The following is a 24,430-nucleotide window of genomic DNA, read 5'->3' on the forward strand; positions in this document are numbered from 1 at the left end:
AATACATGCTGAGGCTAATTCAGTACCTCCTCAAACAGGCTGTAAATCCCAAAGATCAAGTTTTCTTCTTTTTTCATTTCACAACTGCCTTTAAGGCAGGATTGTTGTTAAATGACTGGCTATTCCCTATGTAGACCACCACCTGAGTTCTGATCACATAACTTGAAAACTATCTAAGCGTCCCAACTACACAATAAATTCTGAAACCAAAGACGGTGCCACATTCATCACTGTTTTCCCAGCATTGGCACAGTACTGTCACAAAATAACAGGTGCTTGGTAAACACACACTGAATTAAACTGAACTGATGAAATAAACAGTACATTGGACTGTCTTCAAACAGAGGGACCCAAAATGTAGAACAGAGGAGTGAAAATTACAAGAACTAGGGCCGTAAAGTCAGATGTAGCTAGGAGCAAGTCCTGTCAGAAAGTTCTACATGGAGAAAATAGATGAAGATGGCACAGGGGAATGACAGTTCTCTTTGTAGAACCAAAGTTGTGTCTCAATAGAACACAATTAGGTAAAAGAGAAAGGGAATGCAAACCAATTCTTGACATTAAGGTGAGTCCGTGTACTTTCCATATGTTTATACACAGTTCAGTTCAGTTCAGTTGCTCAGTCATGTCTGACTCTTTGCGACCCCATGAATCGCAGCATGCCAGGCCTCCATGTCCATCACCAACTTCCGGAGTTCACCCAAACTCATGTCCATCGAGTCGGTGATGCCATCCAGCCATCTCATCCTCTGTCGTCCCCTTCTCCTCCTGCCCCCAAATCCCTCCCACCATCAGGGTCTTTTCCAATGAGTCAGCTCAGTCAGCTAGTCGCATGAGGTGGCCAAAGCACTGGAGTTTCAGCTTCAGCATCAGTCCTTCCAATGAACACACCCAGGACTGATCTCCTTTAGAATGGATTGGTTGGGTCTCCTTGCAGTTCAAGGGACTCTCAAGAGTCTTCTCCAACACCACAGTTCAAAAGCATCAATTCTTCGGAGCTCAGCTTTCTTTACAGTCCAACTCTCAAATCCATACATGACCACTGGAAAAACCATAGCCTTGACTAGACAGACCTTTATTGGCAAAGTAATATCTCTGCTCTTCAATATGCTATCTAGGTTGGTCATAACTTTACTTCCAAGGAGTAAGTGTCTTTTAATTTCATGGCTGCAGTCACCATCTGCAGTAGGTGGTGCTAATATTATACCTATGCCAGACTTCCAGTAATATGTCTTACACACGCAAGACTATGGAGCAGATTAAAATCAGACATAAGCACCTGCCGATAAACCACAGTACTTAATTCTTTCCAGAACATTTATTCACAAAACCCTTTACAAGTACTGAAGATGTGAATATGCATCAAACCAAGCAAATCACTCAAATGAATAGATTTTGATGCATTCGTTTTTGAGGGAAATAATGTGTCTGCTGGGAAATGATCAGGCAAATCAACATAATCAAAACTTTAATAAGTAAATTGTAGCATTAACAAATTTACATCCATTTCTGACTGCTGCTTATCAGTCTTACACATAAAAGCAATTTGTTATATCCATTTCTCAAGCATATTTCTATTATGTCTTTTATCAGCTACCTCCTTTGCCAAATACTCATTGCTAATTTTAATGGCTGTCAAAATTATGTATTTTAGACCTAGCCTTTATCTACTCTTTAGGGAATTTCTATTTTAATGACAGAATTGACTCACATGATGTAAACATTTAAATACATATAAAGGGAGAATTTTAGAAGACTCACACAAGGCTTTCTTTCGTTACCTTTAAAATAGAGTATATGTATGTCATTTGAAGCATGCGCACACACACATAAAACTCTAAACACACTCCAAAATTCAGGTTGGAGAAAATATTCACTCAGTCTGTGAAAATCAATTAAAATTATAATCTAGTATAATTGGCTATTTCTGGGGAAGGATAAACTATATGTCAGTTTTGAAAAGCATAACTTAAAATTATTCTAATATTAAAATTTCTGATTTCAAAATATTTGACAAAGAAAATGAATATTTTTCAAGAATAAAAAAGTCTGGTCTAGTCCTTCCCCTTCATTCTAAAAGCTGCACAAAAATAGACCGACCAGTCTAGACTGCTTTTCTAGATCTCTGAGATCTAGAAGAGTCTCCTTTAGTGAGTTGCTTTGACAACTGTGGGCCACCTCAGTTTAGTCTAAATCCTCAGTGCCTGAACTCTCTGCTCATTTCCATATATCCAGCCCTTGGAGGTGGTGGCATACTGATGACTACCCAGTACCTTTGGAATGTGAAGTTGCTCAGTCGTGTCCGACTCTTTACGACCCCATAGACGGCAGCCCACCAGGCTCCCCAGTCCCTGGGATTCTCCAGGAAAGAACACTGGAGTGGGTTGCCTAATGACTCACAACCCATAAGAGCAAAGAAAATTATTTTCCATATAATTTTTATTCAAATCAAGTCACTTCACAAAGCCATGAAGCTGAAGTTTTAGCTTTCCACATATATCCCATGTTAAAAATTCCATAATGGACTCCTGTGCAAATTAAACAAGAACCTGAGTTTGCCAATTTGCCTGAAAAAATGCTTTAAATGTGTTAATTATAGGTAGCAAAGACAATACCCACAATTTGCACGAAACTGTAACATAATCAACAGTAATGTTCCACAAAACTGGACAGGTGACTGGCCTAGATGGAAACTTGTCCTCCGGCAAGAAGGAAGCCAGTACTCGGTCTCTTCACTCTCCATGCTGACTCTGCATGCTGTGCAGAGCTGCTGGTATTCCTCAGAGAGGAACAGCTGCAATCCTATATACACTTTTATGAAGCACAGTCCAAAGGAGACAGGCTAACAGCAAAGATGCTGCACATCAAATCAATGTAATAACAGATTGAAGATAGATCTTTAGCAGATAGGATTGCTTTCCATTTCCTTAATCTAACAATCAAGTGTCAAAATGTCCTCTTCCAAATCTCAATAGAATTTTTGTTACTTATCTGATACTCATAGAAAAAAGGTGTATTGTTTTGAGTGATCTCCTGCATAAGCAGGAAGAATAGATTTTTAAGCCTAATGATTTTATGGATTGAAAAAAAAAAACTTATCTGTATAACCTGATCAAGTACAATATCTGAATCAATTTAATGCTGTACAGACTTCAAATAAAAACTTACAGGTTAGCTAAAACAATTTTTTCTACCACTATAATAGTAATAGTAATAATAATAATAATAATCATGGAGGTAACTGCAAGTGCATTTTTCTAATGCAAAGCTCCCCGTATCACTAATATCTGCTACTGACCCTACTAGAAAAGACTGCCTTAATGTGGCCCAAGTAGATTAAAGAGTGAAAAGCTGCAGGTCCTGGCATCTCAGTATAATATAATCTGATACACTTTCAGTTTTGCATGGGAAACTTGATACCATCTCTCTCCCAAAGGATAGATGGAATCAGAAGAGACAGAAAAAAGGCAGTTCTATGACACCACCACAGAGACAGTCTTTAAACAGACAGTGGGTCAGACTACTATAAATCTATTATGACATCCATACATAATTCTGACCATAAAAAGAACAAAGATTTCTGGTCTCTAGTCTAGCATGCAAAGAGTTTCAATTCAGTTCAGTTCAGTCACTCAGTCATGTCCGACTCTTTGCGACACCATGAACGCCATCCAGCCATCTCATCCTCTGTCGTCCCCTTCTCCTCCTGCCCCCAATCCCTCCCAGCATCAGAGTCTTTTCCAATGAGTCAACTCTTCGCATGAGGTGGCCAAAGTACTGGAGTTTCAGCTTTAGCATCAGTCCTTCCAAAGAACACACAGGACTGATCTTCAGAATGGACCGGTTGGATCTCCTTGCAGTCCAAGGGACTCTCAGGAGTCTTCTCCAACACCACAGTTCAAAAGCATCAATTCTTCAGCACTCAGCTTTCTTCACAGTCCAACTCTCACATCCATACATGACCACTGGAAAAACCATAGCCTTGACTAGATGGACCTTTGTTGGCAAAGTAATGTCTCTGCTTTTGAATATTCTATCTAGGTTGGTCATAACTTTCCTTCCAAGGAGTAAGGGTCATTTAATCTCATGGCTGCAATCACCATCTGCAATGATTTTGGAGCCCCCCAAAATAAAGTCTGATACTGTTTCCACTGTTTCCCCATCTATTTCTCATGAAGTGAGCTTAAAAGTTATCAATTCCATCCTCACAGGAAACAAAGTTGAACAAACTGAAAATCAACAGCTCTTTTTGGATCCATCTGAGAAAGGAGGTCACAGAGCAAACTGCCACCCCTCAAATTTGAGAGCGGTGGATACAAAGTATCACAGCTAGCTGGAGCAGAAGCCCAGAAACAGAGACCACTGCTGCTGGAACTAGGACTGGGGCAAGAAAACCTAAACTCTGACAAACACACCGGAGGTTCACTGAGGACCAACTTCAGAGTAAAAAATTCTTGAGGGGCTATGTCTTTTCAGGAAGTTCTCATACTTTTGTTAGTTTTACCTCCAGTGGGCTCGCCAGGTTCACTGTAACGACTCGAGAAAAATCCCATCATGCTTCAGCAGAGGGAGGGGAAATGTGGCCACTCTGAAATACAATCAGAGTTTCTTAACAAGGCCTGCTGTATGGACTGAAACAGGTACCCCCAAATTCATGTGCTGAAGTCCTAATTCCCAGTTCCTCACAAGGTGAACTTACCTGAAAATAAGATCTTTGCAAATATATTTAGTTAAGTGAGGATAAGATTATACTGGAGTAAGGTGGGCCTCTAGTCCAATACAATCAGTGTCCTTCAAAGAAGAGGAAATCTAGACACAAACATACACCCAGGGAGAATGCCAGGTGAAAGCTGAAAACTGGGTGATGCTTCTGCTAGTTCAATTCAGTTCAGTTCAGTTCAGTCACTCAGTCGTGTCCGACTCTTTGTGACCCCATGAATCGCAGCGCACCAGGCCTCCCTGTCCATCACCAACTCCTGGAGTTCACTCGGACTCACGTCCATCGAGTCAGTGATGCCATCCAGCCATCTCATCCTCTGTCGTCCCTTTCTCCTTCTGCCCCCAATCCCTCCCAGCATCAGGGTCTTTTACGATGAGTCAACTCTTCGCATCAGGTGGCCAAAGTATTGGAATTTCAGCTTTAGCATCATTCCTTCCAAAGAACACCCAGGGCTGATCTCCTTTAGGAAGGACTGGTTGGATCTCCTTGCAGTCCAAGGGACTCTCAAGAGTCTTCTCCAACACCACAATTCAAAAGCATCAATTCTTTGGCACTCAGCTTTCTTCACAGTCCAACTCTCACATCCATACATGACCATTGGAAATGCCAAAGGCTGCCAGCAAATCACCAGAAGCTAGAGACAGGGCACTGAACAGATTCTTTCTCATAGCCCTCAGAAGGCACCAAACCTGCCAACACTAATCATGGGCTTCAAGCCTCCAGAACTGGGATGATAAATTGTTGTTTAAGCCATACACTTTGTGGTGCTTTATTAAGAAAGCCCTGGCCGATCTAATATACCTGCCCTACTATTGGAGAAGGCAATGGCACCCCACTCCAGTACTCTTGCCTGGAAAATCCCATGGACGGAGGAGCCTGGTAGGCTGCAGTCCATGGGGTCGCTAAGAGTCAGACACGACTGAGCGACTTCACTTTCACTTTTCACTTTCATGCATCGGAGAAGGAAATGGCAACCCACTCCAGTATTCTTGCCTGGAGAATCCCAGGGACTGGGGAGCCTGGTGGGCTTCCGTCTATGGGGTCACACAGAGTCAGACACGACTGAAGTGACTTAGCAGCAGCAGCCCTATTATTACATTAGAGCCAAACCAACTGGGCTTTTCCTAGAGCATAACTAAGTTGCTGTTGTTCAGTTACTAAGTTGTGTCCAACTCTCTGCAACCTTATGGACTGCAGCACACCATGCTTCCTTGTCCTTCACTATCTTCTAGAGTTTGCTCAAATTCACATCTATTGAGTCAGTGATACTACCTAATCATCTAATTCTCTGTGGCCCTCTTCTCCTTTTGCCTTCAATTCTTTCCAGCATCAGGGTCTTTTACAATGAGCTGGCTCTTCGAATCAGGTAGCCAAAGTAACTAAGCTGAGAAACGCCCAATTCCAGCCTGTCTAGCCTTTCATGTGGGGAAAGGGAAATGCCCAACTCCAGCACCCTCTTGCCTGCTTGTCTCACTTAAAGTGGGGTTGGGGACCGAGAGGTACTTGGGAAGGTCACAGGGGCACTGCCTCAGGAAAAGACTAAAAGCTTATCACAGGATGGTAGACTGCTTCCTTCCACCATTGTCATACTTCACTGTTACATCAGTAGTGCTTCTAAATAACAGGGACATGCAAAGAAAGACCCACACATCTCAGACCTTACTTTAGAAGTCCTGTGTGCTGTGTCCATGTGTGTGCTCAGTTGTGTCCGAGTCCCTGCGACCCCGTGGACTGCGGCCCACCAGACTCCTCTGTCCAGGGCATTTTCCAGGTGAGAATACTGGAGTGGGTTGCCACTTCTTACTCCAGGGGATCTTCCTCCCAGATAAACATAAAAACTCATACCAAAGGCCTACTTACTTCAAATCCTTTTACACTCTACATTATGTCTAGCTTTCAACAACAACAAAAGTACAGGACATATTAAAACACACACAGAGATGGCCTGAAGCAACTTTGCAAGCATCAGAATCAGACTCAAATATGGCAGAGATGCTGGAATTACCAGACAGGAATCTAACACAACCATGATTAATATGCTAAGGGATCTAATGGAAAAACTGACAACATATAAGAACATTTGGGTAAAGTAAGCAGAGAAATCATAACACTGAGAAAGAATCAAAAGAAAATGCTAAAAAGAAAAAACACTAAAAGAAATGAAGAATGTCTTTGACGGGTACATCAATAGTCTGCACACAGCTGGGGAAAGAATCACTGAACTTCACGATATGTCAACAGAAACTTTCAAAACTGCAACACAAAGAGCAAAAAGACTGGGAGTGGCGCTGGGAAATCAAACAGAATATCCAAGAACTATGGGACAAATACAGTTGGTATAATATATACAAGGTGGCAATATGATAAGGATTAAAAAAGAAGGAAAAGTTCAGAAGAAATATTTGCAGCAATAATGACTGAGAATATCATCAAATTAATGAAAGATACCAAACCACAGATCTAGGAAGCTTAGACAGAACCAAGCAGGATAAACAGCAAAAATCTACTGGAGTGGTTAGCCTTTCCCTTCTCCAGGGGATCTTCCCAACCCAGGGATCGAACCCAGGTCTCCCACATTTCAGGCAGATTCTTTACCAGCTGAGCCACAAGGGAAACCCAAGAATACTGGAATGGATAGTCTATCCCTTCTCCAGCGGATCTTCCTCACCCAGGAATTGAACCTGGGTCTCGCAGGTGGATTCTTTACCAACTGAGCTATCAGGGAAGCGCCAAAAAATCTACACTTAGGCATATTAAGTCAAAACTGCAGAACATCAAAGACAAAAGAAAAAAACCCAGAAAGAAGCCAGCGGAGTGGGAGGGGGGTGATGAAGACAACTTCACCTATAGAGAAGCTAGGATAAGAATTATATCAGACTTCTCTTCATAAACCATGAAAGCAAGAAGAGAGTGGAGTGAAATATTTCCAGTGTTGAAAGAAAAATACTAACCTAGAATTCCATATTCAGTAAAATTATCTCTCAAAAGTGAAGAAGTATTAATACTTTCTCAGACAAAAGTTGAGGGAATACATTCAGTAAACTTTCCTTTCAAATAATGTTAGTTCTTCAGAAAGAGCAAAAAGGATGCAGGTCAGAAATTTGGATCCACATAAAAAAAGGAAGAGCACTGGGAAAGGAATAAATGAAGGTAAAGTAGAAATTTTATTTTCTTATTCTTAATTATCATAACAGATAATAGTGTCAAAAGAATAATAGTAACAATGTGTTCAGTGATTACAGTTTATAAATAAGTGAAATGAATGACATCAATATTATAAGACACAGGAGTAAGAAATTATGAATGTTATCTACCCATGAAGTACTACAGTGTTACAGCTGAACTTGGAATTAGTTATAAATCAAAAATCAAAAGGTAACTACTAGAAAAATTCTGAAGAAGTATGCTGCTGCTGCTAAGTCACTTCAGTAGTGTCCAACTCTGTGCGACCCCATAGACGGCAGCCCACCAGGATCCCCCGTCCCTGGGATTCTCCAGGCAAGAACACTGGAATGGGTTGCCATGTCCTTCTCCAAGGCATGAAAGTGAAAAACGAAAGTGAAGTCGCTCAGTCGTGTCCGACTCTTAGCGACCCCATGGACCGCAGCCTACCAGGCTCCTCCATTCTTGGGATTTTATAGGCAAGAAAGAGTACTGGAGTGGGGTGCCACTGCCTTCTCCGTTGAAGAAGTATAATAAATATATTAAGAGAAGAAAAATGGAATCATATATAAAATGCTCAATTAAAGTCAGAGGAGACATAAAGGAATAGAAAACAAACAAAAACAAAAAACTAGGGTGATGAAAAAAATAGTAGTATAAATAAAACAGAAGAAAGGGTAGGATTTTATAAAAGCCAAAAAGTACCTTAATATGTGTCCTTTTCATTGTAAACAGAAAAATATGGGTATCTGGGAAGTTTTCTTTAAATATAAAACAAGAAAAGTTTTTGAAACTTTAGTATGTAGTAATCACGTGAAACTTTTTATTGTGTCACGAATTCTAAAAGCAAAGAGCAGACCATTCATTCCAAACTCCTAACAATTGCTCTCATTTTTATTATTAACTTACCAATCTAAACTTTTATCATGGAAATGGCAACCCACTCCAGTATTCTTGCCTGAGAAGTCTTATGGACAGAGGAGCCTGGTGGGCTACAGTCCATGGGGTCACAAAAGAGCTGGATATGACTCAGTGACTAAACAACAACAATAAGCCATCTATGAGGGCAATGAATATGGTAAGCATGAAGCTATCTACATCATTTATTCATACACACAGACAATATGAGTGCATAAAATTTACTGTTATATATTTTCCAGTTTAACATTATTTAAACATTCACACTGCCATGTTTGCCAATTTGGTATTCAATTATGTTTATATATCTCATCATTGCAACACCTACCGTATTACTTGGGTTTCTCTTACCTTGGACGTGGGGAATCTCTTCACGGCTGCTCCAGCAAAGCGCAGCTGCTGCTCCTTACCTTGGACGAGGGGTATCTCCTTACCGCCACCCACGTCCAAGGTAAGAGAAACCCAAGTAAAACGGTAGGTATTTCAAGAGGGCATCAGAGGGCAGACACACTGAAACCATACTTACAGAAAACTAGTCAATCTAATCACACTAGGACCACAGCCTTGTCTAACTCAATGAAACTAAGCCATGCCCCTGGGGCCACCCAAGACAGGCAGGTCATGGTGGAGAGGTCTGACAGAATGTGGTCCACTGGAGAAAGGAATGGCAAACCACTTCAGTATTCTTGCCTTGAGAACCCCATGAACAGTATGAAAAGGCAAAATGATAGGATACTGAAAGAGGAACTCTCCAGGTCAGTAGGTGCCCAATATGCTTCTGGAGATCAGTGGAGAAATAACTCCAGAAAGAATGAAGGGATGGAGCCAAAGCAAAAACAATACCCAGTTGTGGATGTGACTGGTGATAGAAGCAAGGTCCAATGTTGTAAAGAGCATTATTGCATAGGAACCTGGAATGTCAGGCCGATGAATCAAGGCAAATTGGAAGTGGTCAAACAAGAGATGTCAAGAGTGAATGTTGACATTCTAGGAATCAGCGAACTGAAATGGACTGGAATGGGTGAATTTAACTCAGATGACCATTATATCTACCACTGCGGGCAGGAATCCCTCAGAAGAAATGGAGTAGCCATCATGGTCAACAAGAGTTCGAAATGCAGTACTTGGATGCAATCTCAAAAACGACAGAATGATCTCTGTTCGTTTCCAAGGCAAACCATTCAATATGACAGTAATCCAAGTCTATGCCCCAACCAGTAACGCTAAAGAAGCTGAAGTTGAACAGTTCTATGAAGACCTACAAGACCTTTTAGAACTAACACCCAAAAAAGATGTCCTTTTCATTATAGGGGACTGGAATGCAAAAGTAGCAAGTCAAGAAGAGTAACAGGCAAATTTGGCCTTGGAATACAGAATGAAGCAGGGTAAAGGCTAATAGAGTTTTGCTAAGAAAATGCACTGGTCATAGCAAACACACTCTTCCAACAACATAAGAGAAGACTCTACACATGGACATCACCAGATGGTCAACATCGAAATCAGACTGATTATATTCTTTGCAGCCAAAGATGGAGAAGCTCTATACAGTCAACAAAAACAAGACCAGGAGCTCAGATCATGAACTCCTTATTGCCAAATTCAGACTGAAATTGAAGAAAGTAGGGAAAACCACTAGACCATTCAGCTATGACCTAAATCAAATCCCTTATGATTATACAGTGGAAGTGAGAAATAGATTTAAGGGCCTAGATCTGATAGATAGAGTGCCTAATGAACTATGGACGGAGGTTCATGACATTGTACAGGAGACAGGGATCAAGACCATCCCCATGGAAAAGAAACGCAAAAAAGCAAAATGGCTGTCTGGGGAGGCCTTACAAATAGCTGTGAAAAGAAGAGAAGTGAAAAGCAAAGGAGAAAAGGAAAGATATAAGCATCTGAATGCAGAGTTCCAAAGAACAGCAAGAAGAGATAAGAAAGCCTTCCTCAGCGATCAATGCAAAGAAATAGAGGAAAACAACAGAAAGGGAAAGACTAGAGATCTCTTCAAGAAAATTAGAGATACCAAGGGAACATTTCATGCAAAGATGGGCTCGATAAAGGACAGAAATGGTATGGACCTAACAGAAGCAGAAGATATTAAGAAGAGGTGGCAAGAATACACAGAAGAACTGTACAAAAAAGATCTTCATGACACAGATAATCACAATTGTGTGATCACTCACCTACAGCCAGACATCCTGGATTGTGAAGTCAAGTGGGCCTTAGAAAGCATGACTACGAACAAAGCTAGTGGAGGTAATGGAATTCCAGTTGAGCTATTTCAAATCCTGAAACATGATGCTGTGAAAGTGCTGCACTCAATAGGCCAGCAAATTTGGAAAACTCAGCAGTGGCCACAGGACTGGAAAAGGTCAGTTTTCACTCCAATCCCAAAGAAAGGCAATGCCAAAGAATGCTCAACCTTCCGCACAATTGCACTCATATCACATGCTAGTAAAGTAATGCTCAAAATTCTCCAAGCCAGGCTTCAGCAATACACGAACTGTGAACTTCCAGTTGCTCAAGCTGGCTTTAGAAAAGGCAGAGGAACCAGAGACCAAACTGCCAACATCCACTGGATCATCGAAAAAGCAAGAGAGTTCCAGAAAAACATTTATTTCTGCTTGATTGACTATGCCAAAGCCTTTGACTGTGTGAATCACAATAAACTCTGGAAAATTCTTCAAGAGATGGGAATACCAGACCACCTGATCTGCCTCTTGAGAAACCTGTATGCAGGTCAGGAAGCAACAGTTAGAACTGGACATGGAACAACAGACTGGTTCCAAATAGGAAAAGGAGTACATCAAGGCTGTATATTGTCACCCTGCTTATTTAACTTCTGTGCAGAGTATATCATGAGAAATGCTGGGCTGGAAGAAGCACAAGCTGGGATCAAGATTGCCAGAAGAAATATCAATAAGCTCAGATATGCAGATGATACCACTCTTATGGCAGAAAGTGAAGAGGAACTAAAAAGCCTTTTGATGAAAGTGAAAGTGGAGAGTGAAAAAGTTGGCTTAAAGCTCAACATTCAGAAAACTAAGATCATGGCATCCGGTCCCATCACTTCATGGCAAATAGATGGGGAAACAGTGGAAACAGTGTCAGACTTTATTTTTTGGGGCTCCAACATCACTGCAGATGGTGACTGCAGCCATGAAATTAAAAGACGCTTACTCCTTGGATGGAAAGTTATGACCAACCTAGATAGCATATTCAAAAGCAGAGACATTACTTTGCCAACAAAGGTCTGTCTAGTCAAGGCTATGGTTTTTCCTGTGGTCATGTATGGATGTGAGAGTTGGACTGTGAAGAAGGCTGAGCGCCAAAGAATTGATGCTTTTGAACCGTGGTGTTGGAGAAGACTCTTGAGAGTCCCTTGGACTGCTAGGAGATCCAACCAGTCCATTCTGAAGGAGATCAGCCCTGGGATTTCTTTGGAAGGAGTGATGCTGAAGCTGAAACTCCAGTACTTTGGCCACCTCATGTGAAGAGTTGACTCATTGGAAAAGACTCTGATGCTGGGAGGGATTGGGGGCAGGAGGAGAACGGGATGACAGAGGATGAGATGGCTGAATGGCATCACTGACTCGATGGACGTGAGTCTGAGTGAACTCTGGGAGTTGGTAATGGACAGGGAGGCCTGGCTTGCTGCGATTCACGGGGTCGCAAAGAGTTGGACACGACTGAGCAACTGAACTGAACTGATCTTACCATTTAGATAGCTGCTTCCCTCATCTACTTTCTTAGACAGTTTTTTCACTATAAGTATGCTGATAGGGATAATTTAATATTAACTACTTTTTTCTTATGGTATTTTCTTAGAATATATTTTCCAAAATGGACTCACTGGAGCAAAGCATATGTATAACCTTAGAGCACTTAATACATATAGGTTAAACTATGAAAAAAAGAAAGTGGACTAAAAAGAAGGAACACATATTGAAAGGGCAGGCAGAACAAGCCTGTATCCCATGAACAAATAGTTCAATACTACTGAGGAACAAAGGGGAAAAGAGAAATGGCAGAATGGAAGAAAATTCAGTTGAACCAATACTCCTGAATAAAATTAAGAAGGGTCTTTTATATTATAAATCCAGGATTTTACCCTGGCTAACAGAAGCTAAAAGAACTTTGAGAAAGGGAAACAGAACATTATCATTATTTGGCTGTTTGAAAAGAGAAGTAGAAAAATTAAGAGGGCTGATTACGAAAACAGCAACAGAGACCAGGAGAGTGATACTGAAGGAATGAACGAGGGGATTGGAGGGGGCCAAGAGGAGGACTCACATATAAGAGATAGCCAAGAGGTACATTTTGATGATTAACGTATTCTGTGTAGTAGGGCTGAAAAGGTGCAGAGGAGCGGTGAAGAAAAGTTAAACTCATCATCGCACCTAGTATTTTATTTAAAACGCTTACACTACAATTGCCTCTGAAGCCAGGGTGCCATCCTATTCACCATTTTATCTCCCATGCCTGTCACAGTGCTTAGTATGCTATAGTTACTCAGTAAGTTTTTAAATGAAATAAATATGTGGATACTGCCATTTGCTAAGAAAGAAAATAAAGGAGGAGAAACACATTGAGATTGAAAAAACAGTATAATTCTGAGCTATTTCAATCTCTCACACATTGCTTAGCAGACAACAATCTCACTATAGAGAATTATTAAGGAACAAAGATATAATTGAATGTAAGCTGTCTATCCACCCAGCCATCCAATCATCTAGTTACCTGAAAGGAGATTAGGAGATGATGATGTGTAAGGATTTAGAAGACTGAATTTGAGCTGCTGGCAAAAATACTAACCAGAGATAGAGTATCTGATGGTGAGTCTGGCCAAGTAGGCACTCACTGAAATAGGAATGCATTTTTATATGTTAAAGTTCATGAAGATATATAATATTCTTTTCAACTTTGAAATATGCTATTTCAACACTGTGTCAATATCTTAAAATATCCCTTCAAAATTATCCAGATAAAGTGACAGATACAAGTTAAATCAATGTATAACCATTTCCATAATCTATGTTTTTGTTCCTTGGCAAAGACACTCATTTCCTTAGCAATGTTCAATTTTTACTTTATTTTGATTAAAGACTTAGAAACACAATGTGATGTTTTATATGTTTTTTTTCCTACAAGAAAATCATACCACATATTTCAGAGGCATCCAGAACATTGTTAACAAAGGCTAAAATCGACATTACTGAGAAAACTGTACTGAGGAAAATACTATACACACAAACACACTTGTACATTCTCTTCATTCCTTCTGAAGCTCATAGCCCCACGAAAACGATCAGTGTCCTTCTGCATTGTCCCTCAAGCATCCCCACTGTACAAAGACCTGCACCTGGGTGTAAAGTATCAGAACTGCGCTAAGAATTCCTGGCCAGCAGGAAGGCACCTGGGGAGTAGGGGTGGGGTAGAGTTTTATGTAGCAGCTGTTCTCAAAAGAAGGAAATTGGAGGAGGATGCAAATCCTTTCTCTCCCAGGCTGTCGGCCTCAATTCAGGCAAATAATTTGCTTCTGGAGGATTAACCTCCCTCCCTTCAAAACTATCTAATCTTTCTATATACAAATGCCACCAATATCTTTGTAGGTCAATTAATTCTACAAAGGACATTATTTACAGAGCAAAGGTAACTTAAAGACATTGGATAAAGAAAATAGAGAAATACACATGAGAATTCAACTAGATTATTGGTTCCCTAAAAAATGCTGTTGACAAAATAATGAAATAATAAACTCTTGCTTTAAGTACTCAATAAATACAAGTAAATTTTAAATCAAATATGCATAAACTACACACACACACACACACACACGAATGAGGGCAAATCCTACTAACTCAGGTTTTTGGGGCAAGAGGAAAAAAAAAGTAATATTCTGATTTGACACATATATATAAGCAGTCCCCACCCCAAAATAACTTTCTTTCATTTTCTCTACTTTCCAGAATGCCGCTATAGGAGCTTCATGAGAGGAAAAACCTGGATGTTTAAAAAAAAGTCTTACTGCTTAAGAAGAACAGAAAGAGAACAATCAAAGGTAAAAATAGTCTGAAGTTGTCTGCCAGGGAAAACTGCTAGGCAGAACCAGTCTACCTTCTCTTGATGTTCTTTTGACCCTAAACCCCTTTTTCTATACTCCCCTCAGTTCCCACTTCAGATTTCCCAATACCTGCAAAGATTCTAATCCTTTACTTCAGATCAGTCAACAGCATACTCATTTACAAAGGCTAAACTGTGATGGGAAATCATTCAGAGATCAATGTAAACTAGTCCATACTACCTTGAGGTCAACTGGCATTGAAAAAGGGCTTTTTTCAAAGTTGTGTATACTTCACTGTATTCATATGGTAACTGTACATTCTCACTGTAAAAGTGTCACATGATACAGAAATTGACAAGCAACTGGCAAGAGTTTTGAGTGTTTTGATTGGGGATGGAAGAAGTTAATCTTGGATTTTACCTAGGATCAATACTATATTTCTGAATGTGCTAATAAAGTGGGGAGCTTGAAGAAGTGTGTGCACCCTGCACCCCTTGAAAGAAGAGGACAGAGTGGGAGAAGGCAGAGTTCAGAGGGCACTCAAGACAAACTATAATTCAGAACTTGGTATAAGGCAGGCTTTGGAAGCAATGCCTCCTTACTTTCTCTGAACTCAACCTTCCTAACCTTCCTCCCCCTCAATCCAGAATTCAATGTACATATTATCAGTGATGGGGTTCAGGATACACTTTCCCAAAATTTAGCTTGTTGGCATATTGATGGACTCTCTGCCCTTCCCCTTCTCCCATGGAACAGATCACAAGACTACCTTATGAAAGGTTGGAGAAGGAAATGGTAACCCACTCCAGTATTCTTGCCTGGAGAATTCCATGGACAGAGGGGCCTGGTGGGCTACAGTCTATGGGGTCACAAAGAGTCAGACATGAGTGAGTGACTAACACTGACTTACTACTTATGAAAGGTATTCTCTCTCTTCCTAGAGGGAAGGAGCTTCCTCATCTCTGAAGACAGAGAGACACTGAGAGGAATCCAAACAAACATTCTTGCTAAGTTTCCCCCGGTGTATTAATTACCCTTAGCTCATAGCCTTCAGTCCTAGTACATTTGTCCATGACTTTCTACTCTTCGTCAAACCTAGCATAAAATGCTCAGGTTTAAGTGCTTCTTCAGGTCTTCATTTCCTTATCAAAGTTTCCATATCACATAAAACACTCAATAAATTTATATGCCTTTCTCTTCTTAACCTGCCTAGAACCTAGACAGGTAGAAGGAAAACAGTTTTTCCTACCCTCACTGGTATGATATATTAACATTGTGAATCAAACAGGCTTTTATGGGTTAATTGAGACACGATCATTGAAACATGTAAAATATCATGTAAGAAACGAGTTGCCAGTCCAGGTTCGATGCACGATACTGGATGCTTGGGGCTAGTGCACTGGGATGACCCAGAGGGATGGTATGGGGAGGGAGGAGGGAGGAGGGTTCAGGATGGGGAACATATGTATACCTGTGGCGGATTCATTTTGATATTTGGCAAAACTAATACAATTATGTAAAGTTTAAAAATAAAATAAAATTAGAAAAAAAAAATACTGTTTATATAAAAATGACTGTACTGAAACGCCAAACATCAAATTTAAAATAAGTTTACAGCATAATCAAAACTGATGCCTGCCTCCTAGGTAAGACATAAAGTAAGAGGATGAAGTGTAATGGGTTCTGGGTTGGGACTCTCAAAGCAGAACACCAGGTCTTTGGCATCTTGGATATGGTGGATCAGTAGGAAAGTACGCTCTCTTTAAAGGTGGAGCTGAAGTTTTCAGTCTTTTTCTGTTAAAGAAAAAATTATCCATGACACTTGTTAAAACGGTAAGGTAGACTTTATTTGGACTATCATGATAGGCATGAGGAATACAATGGGGTGTTGCAGTAAGGGAGACAGACTGGGCTCAACTCAAACACAAGAAGTGGAGATAGCCATGGGGTAGGGGACAGTCCATGGACAGAACCTAGACAGGTAGGTTCTTATCCTATACTAAGAGCATAGGATAATTCTTTGACAAACTGACCTAACAGAATACTTCCTGAAGGCAGGCCAGGATGATCAGATATTTCCTGGGGGGGGTGGTAGGGAATAAGAAATTTGGACAGATATCAAGGGTGACCACATATTGAGGGTAAGGATTCTGGCTAAACTGACATAGCAGGATTCTTCAAAATACACTCCACAGAAACAGAGATGGAAGCCCAAGGTCAGACCTAGTGGAGCAGAGGGCTCAGAGGAGTCTGAATAAAGTTTGGTCAAGAGGAGAATCTTTGTCAACTCTTAATTTCTCTAGGCTAAAGTAAAGCTGGGGACCTGGCTCTTATCAAAAGTGAGGACATTCCAGGTCATGTGGCTTTGTGGGGAGAGGAAAGGGAAAGGACTGTGTGTGCACTGCTTCTCTCTGAAGTAGGTGAGACAGAGCCTCAGAGCTGAATTGATGTGACAAGGAAGGAGTAATGTGTGAAAAATTAACTTAGAGTTAATTATCCTGGGTTGGGAGATATGTAGGGAGATAAAATATACTGCTATTGTTTAGTCGCTAAGTTGCATCTGATTCTTTTGTAACCTCATGGACAACAGCCTGCCAGGCTCCTCTGTCTATGGGATTTCCCAGGCAACAATACTGGAGTGGGTTGCTATTTCCTTTTCCAGGGGATTTTCCCGACCTGGGAATTGAACTTGTGTCCCCTACATTGGCAGGCAGATTCTTTACCACTGAGCCACCAGGGATATATTGAGTAAATGTAAAATTATTTGTGTTTTGCTAGTGAACAAAACAATTGTCATAGTACTTCTAAAGGATCTTTAGTTCAGTCGCTCGTATGTTATAAAGGATCTTACCTTATAACATATTTATAATCTAGGTATAGGTAATAATACAGCAGGACTTTTCATGGAAGACCTCTAATACTCTTGTGATTTGCCATTTTTATTACTGTGAAGTTTAACTAAATTAAATATCAGAGCAATAGCATAGCAAATGACTATACTGACACTATACCTAAAACTTATTTTAAAAATTAAGATTTCAACACCATCGTCCTCTATACTTTGCTACATATGAGAAAAGACCAAGTTCAAAGCTGAACTTCTCTGTCCTTCCAGCTTGAGTATCTCCAGGTAGGATGGTTGGAGAACAAGGACTCAGTTAAAATAAATTATTCAAGGGGAAGAGGAGTCAGGTCTTAAGAGAATGGACCTGATACTGGTGGGATAGAAGGAATTCTGATCTGGGGAAAAAAGGGACATGGGATCCAGAGAAAGGGCTGGGCACCTCCTTCCTCTTCCACTTAGCTCAGTCCTCCTTGGCCTCATATCCCTTCTCAGCTCCACCCTCAGCCCCATCCTTCTCCCAGCTTTCTTCCTTCCCTCCTACCCCTAATCATAATTCTAAGGTATCTCCATCAGTTAATTCCAGCAGTGGGCTAGGGCCCAAACTGGATCTGAAGGAAGAACAAATGACTCATACAAATTATAAAAAGATGTCAAGCCTCAGTAATTTCTGCAACCAGGGAATTAAAACATAGATACTTTGAAAAGGTGTTGAACTGGAGCTCAGGAGGGTATGTAGTCAGACTGCTTTTCTCAACATCCACACATCTGTATGACTCAATTTAAAGAGGCATAATCTGGTTAAGGTTTAAATGGTAGAAATTTCAAAAAATTTTTACATTCTACAAAATTCCTGGTATTTTGGCATTTAAATAGGCAGAGAATACTAGAATAACCAAAATTTTTTATTTTTATAATAATATACTTTGGCCACCTGATGCGAAGAGCTGACTCATTTGAAAATATCTTGATGCTGGGAAAGATTGAGGGCAGGAGAAAGGGACAACAGAGGATCAGATGGTTGGATGGCATCATGAACTCAATGGACATGAGTTTGCGTAAACTCTGGGAGTTGGTGATGGACAGGGAGGCCTGTCGCGCTGCAGTTCATGGGGTCGCAAAGAGTGGGACACAACTAAGCAACTGAACTGAATCTCAAAAGTAAGTATATGACTGTTTTCAATGGCTAGTGTACATTACAAGGCATGTGAAAGCTATGTCACCCTAGAATATTACATTCAAGTCAGTGATGCTTAACTCCACATGTACATCATGATAACTCTGTGGGGTTGGGCTCAGGCACCTATATTTTTAAAAGTTTCTTAGGTGATTCTGACACACAATTCTGGTTAAGAGTGACTGTCTTAAAACTGTTAGTTGCTCAGTCATGTCCGATTCTTTGCAACCCATAGACTGTAGCCTGCCAGGCTCCCCTGTCCATGGAATTCTCCAGGCAAGAATACTGAAATGGGCAGCCATTCACTTCTCCAGGGGACCTTCCCAACCCAGGGATCAAAGCCAGGTCTCCTGCATTGCAGGCAGATTTTACTGTCTGAGCCACCAGGGCAGGAAGACATTAAGATCTCATATACAGAGCTGCTCTGCTTACAAACCCATTACTAATCTCATCATCTCCTTGGTTTAGTTTTTATTTGATGAGTATTACAGGAGCACTTAAAGAAACATTTAAACTTTCCTTCCCACACCTCCAGAAAGTTATTTAAAACTAAACATTTCAAATGAAAGTTTAAAAAGTAATACATTTAAAGGTGGGCTGGGAACTAGGTTATTTACTTTGAAAAGTAAAGCTGTCAATCTACAGTATAGAATAAGGAATCAGAAGGAGTGATGCTACCAGAGGCAGGGGAAGCTAAATGGTCATCAAATTCTTCCTAAAACATGTCCTAATGGCATGCCTTCATTATTTTATTTAATAGATGACAATTTATCATGTAGGTTCACATTCAAATGGGAAGAAAAATATACCTTCAAGATGTAATCAATTTTCCAATCATGTATTTAGAATAATCTCTATAACCAGTACTCCTGCTAATATTAAAAATCAAGAGCTAACTATACCATCTGGATATCATGAGTCAGTTTCTAAAACTCAATTCATTTCCTTTGGTTTTTCATCCATGTATTATGAAAAACTAAATTTTATAAACATACCTTGGGTCAAGAAGGCTTCTTAAAAACTTGAAAAGCAAAACCTGGTTCTGAACAGAAAAATAAAGAATACAATTAAATATTAAAACAAACTCTTTCAACTATGCTGTGATAAAGAATTTTAGAACATCCCTTTAAAAAGCATGTATGCATATGTTTACTTCTAGTAAGCTCTCTGTGCAGATCTAAGAAATGCTGAAGAATCATTTGGAGGTCATTTCTTCTTAGTAATTCTAATCATTGTCACATATTCAATTCTGAGTGCAGAAGAAATATAAATACATTGTTTTGCCCCTCAACCCTTGCCAAAAAAAAAAAAAAAATGCCCTCTACTGAGACAAATCCTGTAACAGTTCCCAGCATGAAGACCCTTGGAACGGGTCCAGAGCAACTGCTCTGACCTGCTCTGGCTGCACAGATGGGTTCACCCTGCCTCACCTGGTTCTCCCTGTGACAATGGCCAACTGTGAGACAGTTAATCTAGGTGAGGCTCAAATAGCAACCACCACCAAAAAAGCTCATTACCTTTCCAATATAATCAACTACAGAAGAGACAGCAAACTACAACAAGTTAAGCCTGCTGTGCTGCAGTCCATAGGGTCACAAAGAGTCGGATACGACTGAGTGACTGAACAACAACAATACTGCATGATATAAAAATTTTATAACAATTCACTCATTAGTGCACAGGCAAGGCTTACCATGAAGCAAACATATCAATTACACTAGGCTACCATAAAGCAATCATACTGCTTTTTCATTATCAATGCATGAGTTGTTATGCTTGTAAACAAATACAAATTTCTTTTTCACATTTTTTCATTTTTGATGTCATGTTTTAATAATATATATAACATATACAGTGCTTTTATAAGACAATATTGATATGAGTACTGATGGATGATTCATCTTATAAATATACAACAGTATTGATAAATTTTGTTCAGTACCGTAAATGTATTTTCTCTTCCTTAAGATTTTCTTAATAACATTTTCATTTCTCTAGCTCACTTATTCTAAGAATACAGTATATAATACATATAATAGACAAAGCATGTGTTAACTGAAGGTTTCTGTTACTGGTAAGATTCCCAGCCAACAGTAGGCTATCAGTAGTTAGACAAAAGTTATATAGGGACTTTTGACTGCATTGAGATTGGCACCCCTAACCCCTGCATTGTTCAAGAGTCAACTGTATATGTTTTTATATCCTTATCACTTTATCAGTGTGCTTTTGGCCCATGGCCTCCCTTGTGGCTCAGCTGAAAAGAATTCGCCTGCAATGTGGGAGACCTGGGTTCAATCCATGGGTTGGGAAGATCTCCTGGAGAAGGCAAAGGCTACCCCCTCCAGTTTTCTGGCCTGAAGAATTCCATGGACTGTACAGTCCATGGGGTCATAGAGTCGGACCCAACTGAGTGACTTTTCTCTTCTTTCTTTTGGCCCACAGCCAAAAGAAATATTCACTGAATTAATAGATGACTCCTTATCTTGAGTTAATGGGCCTCATCATACTGGACAACCAACCCTATAGACCCAGGAGTCATTTTTTACTCCACCCATCACATTCATCTAATTTCCAAGCCCCACACACTTTATTTCACAAATGTGTCTTAGGCTTGTCCTCTCCACTGGCACTGCTTTCATCCTGTCCTAACCATTTCTTGCCAAGACCTTTTGCCTTCCAACTGGTCTCGCCTCTATTTGCTCTCTTTGCCAGCCCATTCTCCACACACAGAGTTAATATTCTATCAAATGAATCTACCGGTATCACTCCTTTGCTTAAAAAAAAACTTCAGTCTCCAGCACACAGGAGATAGAGCATAATTTCTTAGCATTATATACATGACTGTTCAATATCAGCCCCCAAACTCTTATTTTCCAGTCTCTATACATTTAATTCCTTCCTTCCAATATACCTTTTACAGATTAATATAATGCTTCTTCCACCATCGTCTTCACCACATCATTCTCTGAATATGAATGCTGCTTCATGCCTTCAAGTCTTTACTCACCTAGAGCCCATTATCTAGAATGCCCTTTTCAATTCTCTGCCTGGAAAACTGACGCCAATTATTCAAGACCCGGTTTGGGCGTATCTGGGAACACTTGTCTGACTTGCTCACACAGTCTGTCACTCTCTCCTCTTGTTCCTACAGCACTTTTTATGTATGTCTGGTGTAGCGCTTATAACACTATACTATGGTTATATAAGTGCTTCTTTATTCCACAGGAAAAATTAAGAAAAAGACTATATTCTGATTAGTGCCCCCCCAGAGCCTACCATACTGTGGTACAGAGTAGGACCACAGTAGTATGTAGTGTGAATATGAATGAATGAAATGAAATCAAATCCATATCTTTTATCACTCATGCCAGCTGCGCTCCCCCCCACCCCCCACCACTACTTTGGTTTCCCTCTTGCATACCTAACTTCCACCTACTATAATTACTACCTGAGGACTCTCGGTTGTGCTACATGCCCCTGTCATTGTCCTAATCTCTATCACTTGTGGCCACAATGGTAGTGAGCAAAACTCACTACTAGCACTACCACAGTAGTGACAAATGGAATGCTGGTCCATTAAACAGTACTTCAAACTGAGCATCTCAGTATTCAGCATTAAAACAGCTGTATTCTAGCTAAGATTTTCCCCCAAAAAAGTTCTAAATAGACGGCATTAGCCCAATAGGAGCATGATAGAAATCTAAACAAATAACATCAACTCTGAAGAGAATATGGTCACAGTCACTATAGAAAAAAATAAGAGTTGCGGGGGGCGGGGGGGGAGGACCCTCTGTGGATTACAATTTTAGAGTAAGTACAGGTTATATTTCCAAAAATGTTTCTGTGATGGTAATATTCATTATGCACAAAGATAAACTCCCTCATTTCTGGACCTAGATTATCACAGAATTGCTTCTAAGCATGCCCACGCACACACACAATGTGCAGAAACTGCTATTAAGGCAACAACGAGGGGAAGAAACCATTACAATACAGATTTCTTAGGTGGGTATTCAGTAACTGCCTCTCCACTAGATGTTCTGCAGAATTTACCTGAAGTTTCTTAATGACTGTTTCGATCTGTTCAGAAAAGTGAGTAGCAACCAGCTCTGCAGCTTTACAGGGCTTCAGGGCCACAAGTTCCTGTAACAAAAGAAAAAGATAAAATAATCTTCAGTGTTAAATTTAAATAGAATTTCCACAAATGTGATGCATAATACCAACATCAATACTTTCACGAGCTTCTATACTGCTTTTCAGAAGACCTCAATATAGGGCCACAATTTAAAAACATATTAAAAACATATAAAAAAACAAATTAAAAACATAAAAACTACAGAGCAAAATCAGAAAAACATCATGTAAAAAAAAAATCAGATTTTTATATAAAAGGTAATTCAGAATTTGTAGAAAATGAAAGCACTAAAATTCTGGATTTAGGCCATGATAGCTACAGGATGAATGAAAGCTCCCCAAATTCCCTGCTAGTGAATTTACCCTTGAGTTTAAAGTAATAACTTAAAGAAGTGGAAACAAAAAAACAAAAAAACCCCACACAGTTGCTATTTCTTTAGCTAAGACTTCTGAAACTTTACCTCCAATGCCTTGTAGATTTTAAAACCAAAATTGTCTTAAGAAATTAACTTAAGGTCGTAAATCTCAAATGACACTAAGAGGTTGACCACTGTTAATAAGACCTATTTCTGTCAAATCTAAGACTTGCCATCTGCCCTCTCCTTGAACTTTCCTAGACATTACTGGCTATCCCTTTCTTCTTGAAACTCTCTTCTTACTTGGTTTCTGTGACCCTATTCTACCTTTTCAATTGTATGATCCATGGCTAAAATGCAAAGGCTGTCTATAGATCAACATATTATACTGTCAAATAAAAATACAATGAACTATCATGACTGCAATATTCATGATATATATCTAATAATTTTGTGTTGGTATTTTAGAATTAATAATACTTAGCTGACACAAATAACTGTAGTTTATACTATTTTCATACAACACAACTCAAAACAGAAAAGGCACAACTAATCAATATCACATATAAAAAGAGGGATATTACTATTGATCTTCAGATATTAAAAAGATAAACTATTAAGAATTAATCTATGTCCAGAATTTGAAAATTTAGTCAAAATGGCTAAATTCTTAGAAAAATGTAATTCAATAAACTGACTTAAGAAATAGAAAATCTGCATTGATTAGTAGTCACTAAAGAAATTGAATGAATAGTCAAAAATCTTCCTATATAAAACACTCCAGGCCCATATAGCTTTACTGGTAAGTTCCCAGCAATCATTTAGGGAAGAAATAATTACAAAGTTAATTAATCTCTTACAGAGAATAGAAAAAAACTTCTTCAGCTCATTATATAAGGGTAACAAACCTCTGATACCTAAACCCTGTAGAACATAAGGAAGGAAGGAAAATTACACATTGGTCTTAACTGCGAACATTGATAAAGACAGAATCTAACAATGTATAAAAAAGATAATATAACAGGCTCTAAGTTGCATTTATCCATAGAATTCA

The 24,430-nt window shown here is 39.7% G+C and overlaps 1 protein-coding gene across 2 annotated transcripts in view; it reads right to left on the reverse strand.

Annotated features, from left to right (window-relative positions):
• Positions 1–24,430, reverse strand: part of VPS8 (VPS8 subunit of CORVET complex) — a 295,718-nt gene that overhangs the window by 117,967 nt on the left and 153,321 nt on the right. For both annotated transcript variants that reach the window (XM_070372173.1, XM_070372165.1), the window contains exons 34-35: positions 22,940–23,029; positions 19,882–19,928 (exon numbers count right to left, since the gene is read on the reverse strand). In XM_070372173.1, the coding sequence (XP_070228274.1) occupies positions 19,882–19,928; positions 22,940–23,029 (137 nt within the window). The remainder of the gene's footprint in view (positions 1–19,881; positions 19,929–22,939; positions 23,030–24,430) is intronic.

Source organism: Bos mutus, chromosome 1 (genome assembly GCF_027580195.1).
Source record: "Bos mutus isolate GX-2022 chromosome 1, NWIPB_WYAK_1.1, whole genome shotgun sequence".
NCBI lineage: Eukaryota > Metazoa > Chordata > Mammalia > Artiodactyla > Bovidae > Bos > Bos mutus.